Consider the following 17343-nt stretch of genomic DNA (forward strand, 5'->3'; position numbering starts at 1 on the left):
AGCTCTCCTCTGCTTCTCATTGATGAAAGGTTTTTTTCTACCTTTACATACTTGAGCCCTGTTACGAATTGTTCTTGCTGTGCACTTCACCCCAGCTGCCATTTGTCATTCCTTTTGTAGATCACTTGATGTCATTCTGCGGTTGCTGAGTGACATTCGAATAAGATGACGCTCATCCCGGTCAGTGGAGAGTTGTTTTCACCCTCTCCCGGTCTGTAGCTTTGTTGTCCCCAATGTCTACTGCTTGACCTCGTTGTAATGGACTGCCGTATTAGAAATTTTAATGATGTAGGCAACATGATGCTCACTGTATCCCTCTGCTAGTAAAGCCAGAATTGAGCCCTTCTTTTCCTCACTCAAGACTTTTCTTTTCAACTCCTTTGACACGGTTAAAAGTTATTTTTTCATTCCTATTACTTTTGGGATATTACTAGCACTTGTTTTGCCATCCAGCTTGTCCTTTTACAAGAGGATTATAAACACCACAGCAGGGTTTTTTTTATACTTTCCTTCATTAAATAAGAGTTGGTTCAGGTGATCACCTTATCAGAAGTACATTAAGTAGAATGAGGTGTACTCTGGTTGGAATTCAACGGACACTGGACTGGAATGGCTGTCAGACATGTAGAGAAGCTGATTTTTATAAAACTGCGCAGTGGTCTCTTAATTTTTGCCAGAGCTGTACGTGCAAACTTGTTGAAAGTAACATTGAAAATCACAGAAATTTGTCTCAAAGTACCTATACAATAAAGCCACACAGAACATGCAAGACATTTTTCACTACTTGGTCCTGGCAATTGGATTCATTAAAAAATTGCACTGTTTGCCTTCTATAGCTGATTACAGAATGAGTTAACCGAGAATCCATCAGCGAGCTCATTAGGCTGTGAGAGTTTGTAACTCATTTATTTATTTATTTTTACTGAGCTCCTCTAATTTATGAACACAGATCACATCAAAGTTGAATGTGCCAGGTAATAAACAGCCTGTAAAAGCCAAATGGGGCAACATTCTTAATGCAGGACAGTTTCCAAAATAATTTCTAGCCCTAAATAAGTGAAACGAAGTGAAAAAAAAAAAATATCCCCAAATGTGCACAACCCTGTTAATTTGGTAACGATTTCAATTAATGGTCCCCTTGTCACACAATGATGAAGTAGAGATGAATATACAGTCACCTGTGTCAGCACACTCATAGCATCGCCTGCAGTCTGCTCACATTCCCAGCACGGCTAGAGACAGGTGACCTGCCTGCAGGCGGCACATAGCCAGTCCGGACAAGCAGTGCACAGAACATCCGCTCTGAGAAGCCTCAGGGGCATAAGCTGGACCTGCTGCACTTCACGAAAACCAACTAACAGTCTGACCCTAAGTGAGTGATGGGTACCAGAGAAGCCCAACTCGATTCGATCTTATCAGGCAAAATGCACATTCAAAGGGGTTGTCTAAACGTACAAAATGGGTAAGATTGCAAACAAGTAACTTCGCCATTTACTTATTTTTAAAAAGCCTTTCCTTCCTCATTTCCTAGGTTACTGTCCACCTCTGCAGTCTACTGGAAGTGGCCGGCTTCCTAGGTAAAGAGTACGCACATACAAACTTTTTACACTTTGAAGGCCCCGCTCTGAAGCTATCCGGACCACTGGATCTGGCTAGCTTTAGTGTCCCTGCGCTCCTCCGATGCTACAGAGATGAAACTGCGTTTTAATGCACACAGATCAGCCATGTAGCTGATCCAAAATCAATCATGTGGAGCACATTGCGCCCCCGCCTGGAGACTGGACAGAGGTGCGCTCCTGAAGACAAAAGAAAAAATAACCTTTAGGTCTGACAATTTTTTCACATTGGAATTTGGCTGAAAATGGGTGTTGCTTAGAAAGAAAAGGGTGCGTCTTAAATGTTGCAGTGTGTAGAAAAACTTAAAAAGGGTTGTCTAATACCTGTACAACCCCTTTTTAAAATAAGTAATCCCCTTGTAAAATAAAATGAACCGATACTCACCTCCAGCAATGTCGGCGGCGGGTCTCCATGGTCTAGTGACATTGTTATGCTAGGTGAGCCCTGCAGCCAATTAATGGCGCCGGTGTGGGTGATGAATATAGATGGCTTTTATCTCACAAGTTGGGGTACTTATGTTAAATAGGATAATCTAGATAGTGGACACAAAAAGTGGTGTGAGGTAAGCCATCCAAGAGGTGGCGGAAAACTAGACAAAAGTGTCTGAGGAGGCGCCACTGTGATAAATTTGCTGCAGTTTCAAAGTAGTGGACAGGTTCTGAAAATCTGACGCTGAATTTTAAGACATATTCCCTGTGTTTAAATCGCAATTTCCCAAGAAATTAAAATGGTTCTTGGGAGAACATCTTTATGAAGAAATTAAAGACCCAAATCATCAAAGTATTTTCATCAGAAATCTAGTGTAAAACACCTTGACAGTCGAGGATGCACAAAAATGTTGGCACTTTGGACATTTTTACACCAGTAGCGCTCAACTCCGACAAAATGGTATAGGGAGGTGACACCACAGATCATTAAATTCATGCTGAGCTCAAGGTTTGCGGAGGCGTCACCACTTTCACGAGTCTGATTCATTAGGATTAATTTGCCCTTTTCATAAATCAGATGCGTCTTGACTCCAGAATTGATCACTGATGGCAGGATCCTCGGATGATGAAAGCATTAGACCAGGCAGCATTGTCTTTATATTTCTCCTTTTATTTAACCCCTTAGTAATGGGGCCAATTTTTTAAATTCTGACCAATGTCACTTTATGTGGTGATAACGCTGTAACGCTTCAACAAATCCCATTGATTTTGAGATTGTTTTTTCGTGGCACATTATAATTTATGATAGTGGTAAATTTAGATTGCTATGTTTTGTCTTTATTTATAAAAAATATCGGAAACTTGACAAAAAATGCAAAAAAAAAAAAATCGCAATTTTCAAACTTTGAATGATTATCCCTTTAATCCAAATAATCATACCAAACAAAAACATGAATAAATAACATTTCCCACATGTCTGCTTTACATCAACACCATTTTTAAAACACTAATTTATTTTGTTAGCCTTTTAGGAGGTTTAAAAATGTAGCCGTAATTTTTCATTTCTTCAAGGAAAGTTACAAAATTTATTTTTTTGAGGGACCTATCCAGGTTTGGAGGGACTTTGGGGGTGCTATATATTGGAAAACCCCAAACATGATACCATTTTAAAAACAGCACCCCCTGTCATATTGAAAACTTCTGTCATAGGCTAGTTTCACACTAGCGTTTATTCTATGCAGCGCACGGTGCCGCTAAGCCCCGCCCCCTGCCGGCTCCCTGCCCGCCCCATCCGGTCATCGCCGCCTACTATCGCACATGAACGCTTGCGATCTGCGCACCCTAACTTTAGCATAGGGTGCGCAGATCGCGCGCTGGCCGTGCGCTAGTAGGATTTTGGCGTGCGCTGCACACTTTTGAAAGTGTGCCGTGCGCGCCGAAATGCAACATCCTGCGTTCGGCGCGCACGGGCGCACCTTCAAAAGTGCACAGCGCATGCCAAAATCCTACTAGCGCACAGCCAGCGCACCCTATGCTAAAGATAGGGTGCGCAGATCGCAAGCGTCCATGTGCGATAGTAGGCGGCGATGACCGGATGGGGAGGGCAGGGAGCCGGCAGGGAGCGGGGCTTAGCGGCGCCGTGCGCTGCGTGGAATAAACGCTAGGGTGAAACTAGCCATATAGTTTATTAACCCTTCAGATGATTTTCAGGAATTAATGCAAAATGGCAGGAATGAAAAAGTGTTTGTCTACCACCTAAATGTCGCTAACTTCTGAATAGGCCGCTATAGCCGAGAGACTCTAAGGCCGCTATTTGGCCATGAACTGCTATGGCAAACATCAGGACCACACAATCATGATATCGGTGTGTCAATTAGATTAAAGCGACAGCCCCCACAATCTATTAACCATTTATTTGATGTAGTCACTTTCGACAGCAGCAACTAAAGGGCCCGTCATACTAAGCGAGATCGCTAGCGATATCGCTAAAGTGTCACCGATTGTGTGACGCAGCAGCGATATCGCTATGTGTGATACTTACCTCCGACCAGCTCCCCAGCTGTCTGTCGCTGATCGCGCGAGATCGTGCAGCTCCATTTCTCGTCGGGCGCTTCCTGCTGGCGCCGACGAGCGACGCGTGGACGCGGGCGGGAGGACGTCAGGATCGCCACGTCTGAAAGGTAAGTAATAACCGCCGACCGCTGCTGCATCGCTAGTGAGATCTGCCTGTTTGGCAGCTCACTAGCGACCACTTAGCGATGCACCAGCGATCCTGACCGGGTCGTATCGTTGTCCGAATCGCTGGTGCATCGCTAAATGTGACGGTACCTTAAGGGGTTAAACAGATATGGAAGGTGACAACACTGATCGTTGGTGATACAGCAAGTTGTCAGCTATAGTGTACAGTTGACAGCTGCTGGATTGTCATCTGTATGGGGATGATATTCTCATATCTCAGGGCAGTAAAAAGATGTATTGGCTGTCATTAAGGGGTTAAATCCTTAGGTCCCAAAATTAAGCTCACCACTGCAATCATCTATAACATATAAATCAACTTCAGCTACCTTTGGGACCTATGTAGCCATTGAAAGGATTTTGGTGCGATTTTCACAAAATTCCATTTGACCATAACGTGAGACCCCACCTTTGAAGGTTTTCCCATACAAATCACCAGTTTTCTATATGAGCACCCACTAGTTAGAATGTGATAGCCATGGTTCCTGCAGCTGGAAACCCTGGCCGTCAGCTGCTACTGCTCTATGCAGCCACCATTTGTGCTTGGTGATGTAAGGCTTGCATGCTCTCTCATGGAAACCCATGCCATAAACTGCTTTTGAGCGTTTGTGACTTTTATACACTCTGCTCCTCAGCACTCAGCCATCCCTGTTGTGAGTTCATTTTCCCCTTCACTACTGAGGCCCGAGGAACTCCCTCTTCTGGTGAAGAAAGGTAGTGAGCCTGATTGTCAAACACCTGGGGCTGATGATGATGACTGGCTGAGTGGAGTTAATGACTGGATATAAGGCTGCGGACGCCCTTCTGGCCTGCGGGTGATTTCTCTGTGGACTTCTAGGAAACCAGTCTGATTCCTGCTCATCTAAAGCTAAGATTTCTGCTTTGCCTTTTTGCATTAGTGTTTTGTTTTCCTTGCTTTTCTGGATTCTGCCATTCCCTGCTGGGGTGAGCTGAATCTCCTTTTGCCTGTTGCTCTGTCTTCAGAATATTCCTGAGTACTGACATAGCTTTTTTGAAGCCTAGCGTCTTCAGGGCCTTTTTTACTGTCAGTTTGTTGGCTCTTATTTTCATAGGGTTTTTTACGGATTGCAGACAGCAGCCTTCCTGTCCTTTCCTATCTAAGCTAGCGTGGGCCCCATCTTTGCTCAGTCTATCTTTCTGTCTGTGTTTTGTTCTTTCTTCTTGCTTCACCGTCATTATATGTGGGGGGCTGCCTTTTGCTTTGGGGTCTGCTCTGGGGCAGTTTAGATTTCCCTTTCTGTCTTTAGGCTATGTAGTCCTCCGGCTGTGATCGAGGGGCCTAGGGCATCATAGGAGCCCCCCACGGCTACTGCTAGTTGTGTTGATAGGTTCAGGGGTCTGCAATCCGATAGCTGCCAACTTCTCTGGTTTTCTGGACTTAGCTAGCATTTCTATTTTTGCCTCCTACGGTGACTCAATCATAACACATCCCTTTATGCAGCCACTCAATCCGACATTTGGCACTGTGCTTGGTGATGTAAGGCTTGATGCAGCTATTTGGCCATGGAAAGGCATTAAGCTCCTGTTGCACAGTTTTAGAGCAATTGTTAGTACCAGACATGGTTTGCACTCTACAGTTATGGAGTCAGAGCGATGGTGACTCCTTTTGTCAAACATCGGGTATTGCTCACAGCAATAGAATGGATCAAATTATCTAAAAATGAATATATATAGATATTGTGACAGGGTCACTGGCACAGTGTATGAGGGGAGATATGTGTTACTGCGCATAAAGGCGTCAGTGATGTGAAACCAGGATATTTTCCTCCAGCACGCTATGTGTTGAAAGGGTCAAGTTAAAGTTAAATGGGCTGGTTTTTGGTGGACAGTCACAGAGCGAGTGGGAGAATGTCCACCTTATCTCCACCTTTTATCACAATAAAACATTTTCCATTTTTTTTCCTCCATAAAATGATAAACCGCCATCAAGCATACAGAATAATGCCGATGTTTTTGCCGTTTCATGGTTCTCTAAGCCTCACATTTTGGATATGTTTCTATGCATCTCTACAAAATCTCTCAAATTATTTTAGACTAGTTGGTCACGAAAGCAAGTCCCCAGCAGACGTTCATCGTGGAGGAAATCAATGACGGTCACTGATGTGATCAGGTGAAAGCCTCCCGTCAGCATTCACTCAATACCTCTGTCTGTCAAGTCCATCTGCACCGATCAATATCTACATGACACAGACAGCTGAGCACGACATGCGAGCGGAGATGGCGGGCCACCCTACCGTCATTGTGAGCCTCTCTGTTCTTCCGCCGGTGACGTTCTCTCCTGTGGCTCACAACCGAGTCTGTTCCTGTCTCGTTGTCGAGTCCATCCCGACTGCTGCCAGCGTTAGGGCTGTGAGAAACAGGAAAAGTCAGTGCGACATTATAGATTCTGACAGATGTCACAATTTCCATCATTTACAAATTGCTACTTTTTCAGAATTCTGTAATTTCGGCACAGGGATATATATACATATCTATATGAGTATTGTGCAGCAATCACGTAGTGCATAGTATACAGACGCCTCTTACAAATACGGATATTACTAGAAAATGTATCTGGTCACTCATAAAAGTCAAACATCGCATCACTGGCCGATATAGTAAATTAGCTACTAAAGAATTGGGGGTAGAATTGCTGGGGTTCATAAGCTGGTCAGTGTCCTGCCATTAGTCCTGGGATCAGATGTAATCCATTGGGAAACCTTGCAGTAAGGCTTCTTTTACTCTTGCCGTGTTTTTTTTGCGGACCGTTTTTGCGGGTCTTTTTTGCGGGCCGTATTGCTGCAATTTTCACGGTCATCCGCAAAAACGGGCCCAAAAATATTCTCGGATCGCCGTTTTTCCTGTTTGGAATAGCTTTTGAAAAGTAGAAAAAAATAAAAAATATGGCGTTCCGCAAATACATTCTTCACGGCGTACCGCAAAAACAACACACTGGGCAAACTTCCGTTGTTTTTGCGGCCCCATTGATTTTCAATGGGGGCCGTGTCCGTAAGCCCTGAAAAATATCGAGCTTACGGACACGGCGCTCCTATGATTTTTTGTGGCCCATTTTTGCGTCCCCATAGAAATCTATTGGGGACGCAAAAACACGGCAAGTGTAAAAAAAGCCTAAGTGTTTCGTTTTCCTGCAGCACCCCCACATGGGAAATAAAGCATTACACAGTTTCCAATGAAAACAATGCATTATCCGTGTAATTTAATGGCATGCTGGGTCCTCCATAGTGAAAGAAACATTTAGCCACGCTCTGCTCCGAGAGACTAGATTCTATCTATCCACAATTTATAGGAAAATAAGCTTTCTGAAAAAGACAACTAATTTAAAGGGAAGATCTAGCTTTATTTATGTAAAAGTATTTTACTCCCAAAAAGGGGGTAAATTAACATGTGTGAATTCATATACTCTCTTAAAATGGTCTTTTATTAAAGGGAATCTGTCACCTATTTTTTGGCCTATAAGATGCGGCCACCGCCATCAGGGGTTTATCTACGCCGGACCTCTCTGACCTTTCCCGGCGCTTGCGCACTGCAGTACTTTACTCTGCCCTCAATAGGGAAGTTAAAGTACGCCTGCGTAGGAGCCAAGGGAGAAGTAAGAAGGAGAACGTCATCACTAGAAGATGGGAGGACCCGGACCGGACCGCGACACCCATCTGACCGGACACCGGGGTGAGTATAATCTAACTCTTCTTATCTTTCAGGCTACATCGGGGGCTTATCTACAGCATTACAGAATGCTGTAGATAAGCCCCTGATGGCGGTGGCCGCATCTTATATGCCGAAAATGGGGTGACAGATTCCGTTTAATAAAGTCTAAAAACAATACCCAGTGTAACAAACAATGGTGATACGAATAAAGGAGATGTAAAATTGCGCCTTCAATTAGATTAGACCATACATAGATTGTAGTGATGAGCGAACGTGCTGGAATAAGGTGTTCTCTGAGCATGCTCCGGTGCTAACCGAGTGACTTCAGCGTGCTCGAATAATATATTCTTAGTCCCCGCGTCTGCATGTCTCGCGGCTGTTGTGCAGAACAGTAAACCCGTCCTAGTTATGGGTCATTGTCTGAAAATAATCTCACTTCTTATGTACAGTATAATAGGACACACACAGTTGGAAGGATTTCATTTGCAACAGCACAACCTAGTGGTAGAAACCAGAACTGCAATTTTTTTCTTAAATGTTACATAACATAGATAGCTCAATTAGTTAGAGACTAGATAGTTTCTGTAGATAGATGGTAGATAAGTAAGTAGATACTTACTAATATACTGCAAGAGTTTCCTAACAATCAAATAATAGCAGCAGCAAGGATAGATATTAGTAGGATATTTAAAATCTAACTTTTAATATAATCATATAAAAACTGAGGAAAAAAACAATACAAAAGATACCACATAGAACGTGCTCACCGGTACAACAGTGCACATAAGTAAAAGTGGCTTGGTCTCACCCAACCCCTCTTGTCAGAATTGGTGCATCTAATAGATGTGTCTTTTTTGGGATGGCTGGCAGCTGCTATTTTTAGGCTGGTGGAGGGCAATATCCATGGCCCCTTACCAGCCTGACAATACCAGCCCCCAGCTGTCTGCTTTAGCAAGGCTGGTTGTCAAAAATGGGGGGGGGAACCCATGCTGTTTCTTTAAATTATTTGTTTAAATAATTAAAAATATGGCGTGGGGACCCCTCCATTCTTGATAGTCTTGCTGAAGCTGGCAGCTTACAGCTGTCAGTTTTGCCAGGCTGGTTATCAAAAATACAGGGGAACCCACAACTTTTTTTTTCATTTATTTATTTATTTACAGCACAGGTGGCGGCTGATGAATACTCTCATCAGCCGCTGTCGCTGTTATAAGCTGAATACAACTCTCAACATTCTCCCCTGCTAGTGCGGATTGGTTGACAGTCACAGTTGCAGGATCACGCTGCGCTGTGACTGACAGTACCGGCGGTAAGGTTACCGCGGGTGACAGTCACAGTTGCGGGGTCACGCTGACATCTGACAGCATGATCTCGCAGCGCTGTGACCGAGAGTACCAGTGGTAACATTACTGTGGGTGACAGTCACAGCTGCGGGGTTACGCTGACATTTGACAGCATGATCCTGCTGCGCTATTACCGACGGTCTTATTGGCAGTAGCGTTAACGCTGATAAGAACTATCGCGCTTGTGTTTCCCACGCTGTCACACAGATGACAGTGTGGGAAACACCATAGGAAGCCGGTAAAACGTAAACTAAAAACTCAGCAAATCCGCAAATGTTTTTATACCTGCGTTTTCACTGCGGATTTGACTGACTCAGTTGAAGTCAATGGGTGAAAAACGCTGCAGAAATGCACAAAGAATTGACGTGCTGTAGAAAAAAACGCACTGCAAATACAGACAGAAATTTACTGATCATGTGCACAACATTTCAGGACTGTCATTGAATTACCTTGCATAAGGATGCCATTGCGTTTTTGGACCATTTCCGCGCGGAAAAAAAGCAGCGAAAACGCATCAAAAACGCTTTGTGTGCACATAGCCTAACATTGATGGCCTATCCTTACAATGATCAGTGGGGGTGTGACTCCTGCTCCCTCACCGATCAACTGTTCCCAATGTCAGTGGCTGGAACTGCACACCTGGAACTTGCAGAGCTGCACAGCTCCATCAACAGGTCTTTACCATTAGGATGATGACATGATGTGATTAAAATCTTTTTAGCTCTATGTAGAAACAGGAGGTCAATTTTCCCTGTATGACTCATGAGTCACTGCAAAAGTCCCTGACAGGGACAGAAGGGAACAGATGGGCCAGGAGGATAAAAAAAAACTTTGAAGTACTACAAGTCTCAAGATTTCTGGCAGCACCTTCAATGCCTGTGAACTTCTCCTCCATCTTAGGGCCATTTTGACAGATTTCAAATTTATGCATTTTTACTTGTATGTTTTTCAAGGAGCTCACATTAGGCTAGACCAGCTTTCTACTTTATAGGAACATGCATCGGGGAAAAACTTTGTTCTGAAAATTCCGAAAGTCACAAGACTTGGCGCTGGAGCAAAGCAATGTGGTGTTCTGTATTGTGAAGCTGACTCATCAGTTCTTGGATCCAGGCAGTGATGACACATCACCAGTGGGGGAAGAATAGGGTGGGGCACAGAAGACCTTTCCAATTAATTAAATTAATAGAGAGGAGAATTGATTTATTTGGCTTTTTCCAATGGCTATTGTCCATCAGAGCATTAAAAAGGATATCCATGTACTGCTTAGGGCGTTAGCTTTTTTATGCATGACAAAAACTGACGGAGTTTAATCAGGGATTTTCATCAGAGTTTCATCACTTTTTTCCACAAATGGAAAAAAAAAAGTTTCTCCATCTTCTCCTATGTATCGATGAAAAACAGACGGCACATGGATGGCATCCGAGTGAAGCACAATTTTTTTCACAGACTCACAGACTTGCATTGCCTACTTTGATCTGACTCTCGGCTCAATATCAGACATGTCTCCACAATTTTGCATGCACCAATCAGTCCACAAAAAATCATGGATGCGTGAACAGCCCCACAGAACAAAACGGATAGCATGCATACGTGAAAAACTGGTGTGAATGAGCCTGTATTGTTTTTAATTCTCCCTATATAATAATAATAATTTTATTCCTATAGCGCCAACATATTCCGCAGCGCTTTAAATTATCGAGGGAACTTGTACAGACAATAGACATTACAGTATAACAATAATCACAGCTCAAAACAGATACCAAGAGGAATGAGGGCCCTGCTCGCAAGCTATCTATGAGGAGAAAGGGGAGACACAAAATGTGGATGGTAACAATTGCTTTTGTTGTTCGTACCAGCCATAGTGTACGAATCGGGTGTTGATGTAATGCTGCATGAACCAGTTAACAGCCTAAGTATATAACAGTACAGACACAGAAGGCTATTAACCCCTTCATGACCCAGCGTATTTTGACCTTAATGACCTGGCCATTTTTTGCAATTCTGACCAGTGTCCCTTTATGAGGTAATAACTCAGGAACGCTTCAACGGATCCTAGCGATTCTGAGATTGTTTTTTTGTGACATATTGGGCTTCATGTTAGTGGTAAATTTAGGTCGATAATTTTTGCGTTTATCTGTGAAAAAAATGGAAATTTAGTGAAAATTTTGAAAATTTCACAATTTTCAAAATTTGAATTTTTATTCTGTTAAACCAGAGAGTTATTTGACACAAAATAGTTAATAAATAACATTTCCCACATGTCTACTTTACATCAGCACAATTTTGGAATCAAATTTTTTTTTTCGTTAGGATGTTATAAGGGTTAAAATTTGACCAGTGATTTCTCACTTTCACAACAAAATTTACAAAACCATTTTTTTTAGGGACCACCTCACATTTGAAGTCATTTTGAGGGGTCTATATGGCAGAAAATACCCAAAAGTGACACCATTCCAAAAACTGCACCCCTCAAGCTACTCAAAACCACATTCAAGAAGTTTATTAACCCTTCAGGTGCTTCACAGGAACTAAAGCAACATGGAAGAAAAAAATGGACATTTTAATTTTTCCAACAAAAATGTTGTTTTATCATCAATATTTTCATTGTCACATGGGTAACAGGATAAAATGGATCCTAAAATTTGTTGGGGAATTTCTCCGGAGTACAACGATACCTCATATGTGGTCATAAACCACTGTTTGGATGCACAGCAAGGCTCAGAAGGGAAGGAGCGCCATTTGACTTTTTGAATGGAAAATATGCTGGAATATTTAGCGGGTGCCATGTTGCGTTTGGAGAGTCCCTGTGTGCCGAAACATTGGAGCACCCCCACAAGTGATCCCATTTTGGAAACTAGACCCCCCAAGGAACTTATCTAAATGCATAGTGAGCACTCCAAACCCCCAGGTGCTTCACAAATTGAGCTGTAAATATGAAAAAGTACTTTTTTTTCACACAAATTTTCTTTTAGCCTCAATTTTTTCATTTTCACAAGGGCAGCAAGATAAAATGGATGCTAAAATTTGTTGGGAAATTTCTCCTGAGTACACCGATACCTCATGTGTGGTCATAAACCACTGTTTGGGCGCACAGCAGGGCTCAGAAGGGAAGGAGCGACATTTGACTTTTTGACTGGAAAATTAGCTCCAATCCTCAGCGTACACCATGTCGCGTTTGGAGAGCCCCTGTGTGCCTAAGCATTGGAGCACCCCCACAAGTGACCCCATTTTGGAAACTAGACCCCCCAAAGAACTTATCTAGATGCATAGTGAGCACTCCGAACCCCCAGGTGCTTCATAAATTGAGCCGTAAATATGAAAAAGTACCTTTTTTTTCACAAAAATTTTCTTTTAGCCTCAATTTTTTCATTTTCACATGGGCAACAGGATAAAGTGGATCCTAAAATTTGTTGGGAAATTTCTCCTGAGTACAGCGATACCTCATATGTGGTCATAAACCACTGTTTGGGTGCACAGCAGGGCTCAGAAGGGAAGGATCGCCATTTGACTTTTTGAATGGAAAATATGCTGGAATATTTAGCAGTTGACATGTCACGTTTGGAGAGTCCCTGTGTGCTGAAACATTGGAGCACCCCCACAAGTGACCCCATTTTGGAAACTAGACCCCCCAAGTAACCTATCTACATGCATAGTGAGCACTCCGAACCCCCAGGTGCTTCACAAATTGAGCCGTAAATATGAAAAAGTACTTTTTTTCACAAAAATGTTCTTTTAGCCTCAATTTTTTCATTTTCAAGTGGGCAACAGGATAAAATGGATCCTAAAATTTGTTGGGAAATTTCTCCTGAGTACACTGATACCTCATATGTGGGGAGGAACCACTGTTTGGGAGCACGGCAGGGCTCAGAAGGGAAGGAGCGCCATTTGACTTTTTGAATGGAAAATTAGCTCCAATCGTTAGCGGACACCATGTCGCTTATGGAAAGTATGTAGTGTATGTCAGGTTGGTGTGTGGTGTAAGATACACCACCCACACACACGACAACAACATGATGTACACTATATTGCACCACACACCAACCTGACGTACACTACGCCACACACACCAACCTGACACTACGTCAGGTTGGTGTGTATGGTGTAGTGTACGTCAGGTTGGTGTGTGGTGTAGTGTACATCACGTTGGTGTGTGTGGTGTAGTGTACAGCACACATACTCACCAACCTGACGTATACTAGGCCACACACACCAACCTGATGTACACTACACCACACACACACACCAACCTGAAACACTACGTCAGGTTGGTGTGTGTGGTGTAGTGTACGTCAGGTTGGTGTGTATGGTGTAGTGTACAGCACACATACTCACCAACCTGACGTACACTAGGCCACAAACACCAACCTGATGTACACTACACCACACACACACACCAACCTGACACACTATGTCAGATTGGTGTGTGTGGTGTAGTGTACGTCAGGTTGGTGTGTGGTGTAGTGTACGTCAGGTTGGTGTGTGTGGTGTAGTGTACAGCACACATACTCACCAACCTGACATATACTAGGCCACACACACCAACCTGATGTACACTACACCACACACACACACCAACCTGAAACACTACGTCAGGTTGGTGTGTGTGGTGTAGTGTACGTCAGGTTGGTGTGTGTGGTGTAGTGTACAGCACACATACTCACCAACCTGACGTACACTAGGCCACACACACCAACCTGACACACTATGTCAGGTTGGTGTGTGTGGTGTAGTGTACGTCAGGTTGGTGTGTGTGGCGTAGTGTACAGCACACATACTCACCAACCTGACGTACACTAGGCCGCACACATCAACCTGATGTACACTACACCACACACACCAACCTGACACACTATGTCAGGTTGGTGTGTGAGGTGTAGTGTACGTCAGGTTGGTGTGTGGTGTAGTGTACGTCAGGTTGGTGTGTGTGGTGTAGTGTACAGCACACATACTCAACCAACCTGACGTACACTAGGCCACACAGCAACCTGATGTACACTACACCACACACACCAACCTGACACACTACGTCAGGTTGGTGTGTGTGGTGTAGTGTATGTCAGGTTGGCGTGTGTGGTTTAGTGTACGTCAGGGTGGTGTGTGTGGTGTTGTGTATGTCAGCCTAGTGTGGGCGAGTTCTGTCGTGGAATGTCTGGATGTGTTTAGTCCATGGACGTGTGATGAATTCTGAAGCATTCATTCAAACACAGTCCAGGTTTGTCAGGACACGTTTCACATTGGAAACGAGTCGTTCTTCTTGTCCCCCTTTTATAGCACACCCGGCACCTTTTTCTTGTTATCCCCTCACTGGGAAAATGTTGCCCTAGTACCATACGGGAAACTTGAGTTCCAGGGGTGCTGGGGCGCACTCCGTCCTCCTCTCTAAAAATCATGGCCTTTATCACCGCCTCCTGGAACTGAAGGAAGGTGTGGGTCTGGCCTGCACATCGTGATAGCACACATGCATTATACAGTGCCATTTGTACGAGGTACACAGCCAGTTTTTTGTACCACACCTTCACCTTCCGCATGGCATTATAGGGCTGGAGGACTTGATCAGAAAGATCAACTCCCCCCATGTGATGGTTGTACGCCAGGACACAGTCCGGTTTGTGGACCGGTGCTGGGGTACCTCGAACGGTGGTGGCCGTGGTGTCGGGACCATGGATTGTGGTCAAGACAAAGACATCTCTTTTGTCTTTGAACTTGACCACAAGCATGTTGCCGCTACATTGGGCTCGGCTCTCACCCTTTCGGAGAGGCTGCTCAATTAGCGGCAAAGGGAGACCCCTCTGGTTTCTGCGCACGGTACCGCAAGCAACGGTAGCTCTGGCAGAGAGAGACTGAAATAGTGTGATACTTGTATAAAAGTTATCAACGTACAGATGGTAACCTTTATCAAGCATTGGGTGGACCAAATCCCACACTATTTTCCCACTCACCCCCAAAGCAAGTGGACATTCTGGGGGCTGGATCTTGGTGTCCTTTCCTTGGTAAACACTAAAGCTGAGAGTGTACCCTGAGGAACTCTCACACAGCTTGTAGAGTTTTATCCCGTACCTCGCCCTTTTGCTGGGCAGGTACTGACGGAACTGAAGCCTCCCTTTGTAGTGGACGAGGGATTCATCCACACAAATTTCCCTTTCGGGAATGTACACTTCAGCAAACTTGTTGCTGAAGTGTTCGATGAGCGGCCGAATTTTGAATAGTCTATCAAAATTCGGGTCATCGCGGGGAAGGCTTTCAGTGTTGTCCCTGAAATGGAGAAATTTATGAATCGCCTCAAAACGTTTGCGAAACATAACCATGCCAAATACTGGAGTTTGATATAAAATATCGGTACTCCAGTATTGGCGAATTTCTGGTTTCTTCACAATCCCCATGTGAAGAACCAGTCCCCAATATTTAATCATTTCTACAGAGTCCACGGGACTCCAAGTAGAGAATGAAGAAATTGGGTGTTCGGCCAAAAATCGCTGGGCATACAAGTTTGTTTGCTCCACCATGAGACCGACGATTGACTCAGAGAAAAAGACTTTGAAAAAGTCTATTTCCCTGAAGTTGGCAGTCTCAAACTGGATTCCTGATTGGGGAATGAAATCTGGAATCCGTGGAGCAAAATTTTCAGGGACGGGGGTCCAGGAGGGAGCACTAGTGCTAGGTTGGGCGTGACTAGCACTAGGTTGGGGGAAACTCACACTTGACTGTGGGACTTCCTCCAAGGTACCTGACTCTTCCTCTAAGGCCTCCGACTCTTCCTCCCTGGGCTCCGGACGATTTCTCGTCCTGCGACATCTTGGTGGTGGCAAGTCTATGTCGCTGGAAGAGGAAGAGTGGGAGGTATAGAGAAAGGTGGGGTCCTCCTCACTATCAGTTTCGGAGGCAATAATTTCATATGCCTCCTCAACTGAGTAGACCCTTTGTGACTGGGATGACTGGGATGAGCGGGACATTGTGTGTGTGGTGTGTGCGTGTGTAAAAAAGCTTTATTATAGTGTGCGTGGGCGTGTGTATGTGCGAGTGTTTGGTGAAAAACTTTCTACTGCAGGACGGGGCTGTCAGGTGCGGGTTGTCAGGCGGGGGCAGTCAGGCGCGGGCGAGGGCAGTCAGGCGCGGGCGAGGGCAGTCAGGCGCGGGCGAGGGCTGTAAGGCGCGGGCTGTCAGGCGCGGGCGAGGGCAGTCAGGCGCGGGCGGGGGCTGTCGGGCGGGGGCTGTCAGGCGCGGGCGGGGGCTGTCAGGCGCGGGCGGGGGCTGTCAGGCGCGGGCTGGGCAGAAGGGGAGCCGAGGACCAGCTACAGATGGAGCGGGCAGCAGCAGGTGATCAGGGGGGCACGGGGTGATTGGGGTGATCACCAGGGGAGGATGGAGCTGTCAGGCACTGGGGGGGCAGGAGGGGAGCAGAGGATGAGCTGTTTTTATGGAGCCGGCAGCAGCAGTAGGTGATCAGGGGGTGATCAGGGAGTGATCAGGGGGGCACGGGGTGATCACTGGGGGGGTGACCACCAGAGGAGGATGGGGCTGTCAGGTGCAGGGGGGGGCAGGAGGGTAGCAGAGGACCAGCTGTAGATGAAGCTGGCAGCGGGTGATCAGGAGGTGATCAGGGGGGCAGGGGGTGATCAGGGGGGCAGGGGGTGATCAGGGGGTGTTTGGAGTGATCACCAGGGGAGGATGGGGCTGTCAGGTGCGTTTGGGGGCAGGAGGGGAGCAGAGGATCAGCAGAAAATGTAGATGGCAGCAGCAGGTGATTGGGGGGGGGCAGGGGGTGATTAGGGGGTGATCAATGGGTGATCAGGGGGTGATCACAAGGGGAGGAGGCCAGAAATTGGAGCTGTCAGGCGCAGGGGGGCAGGAGGGAGGAGGGGAGTAAATGGAGCCTGCAGGAGGAGGTGAGCAAATGCAGCAGGTGATTAGGGGGGCAGGGGGTGATCACCCGTTCAGGTCGTAATCGGGGGGCAGGGGGGAGGGAGCGGAGGTCGGGGGGAGTGGAGGACAGGAGGGGGGAGTACCTGTCCTCAGCACACAGCAGCGGTGGTGCTAGCAGCGGCGGCAGGCGGCGGCAG

The 17343-nt window shown here is 45.5% G+C and overlaps 1 protein-coding gene across 3 annotated transcripts in view; it reads right to left on the minus strand.

Annotated features, from left to right (window-relative positions):
• The window catches only part of DVL1 (dishevelled segment polarity protein 1), a 233975-nt gene that overhangs the window by 109461 nt on the left and 107171 nt on the right, over positions 1 to 17343 (minus strand). For all 3 annotated transcript variants that reach the window (XM_073585432.1, XM_073585433.1, XM_073585434.1), the window contains exon 4: positions 6536 to 6648. In XM_073585432.1, the coding sequence (XP_073441533.1) occupies positions 6536 to 6648 (113 nt within the window). The remainder of the gene's footprint in view (positions 1 to 6535; positions 6649 to 17343) is intronic.

The sequence above is a fragment of the Dendrobates tinctorius genome, unplaced genomic scaffold (assembly GCF_039654945.1).
Source record: "Dendrobates tinctorius isolate UK_male_01 unplaced genomic scaffold, ASM3965494v1 ptg000086l, whole genome shotgun sequence".
NCBI classification, from domain to species: domain Eukaryota; kingdom Metazoa; phylum Chordata; class Amphibia; order Anura; family Dendrobatidae; genus Dendrobates; species Dendrobates tinctorius.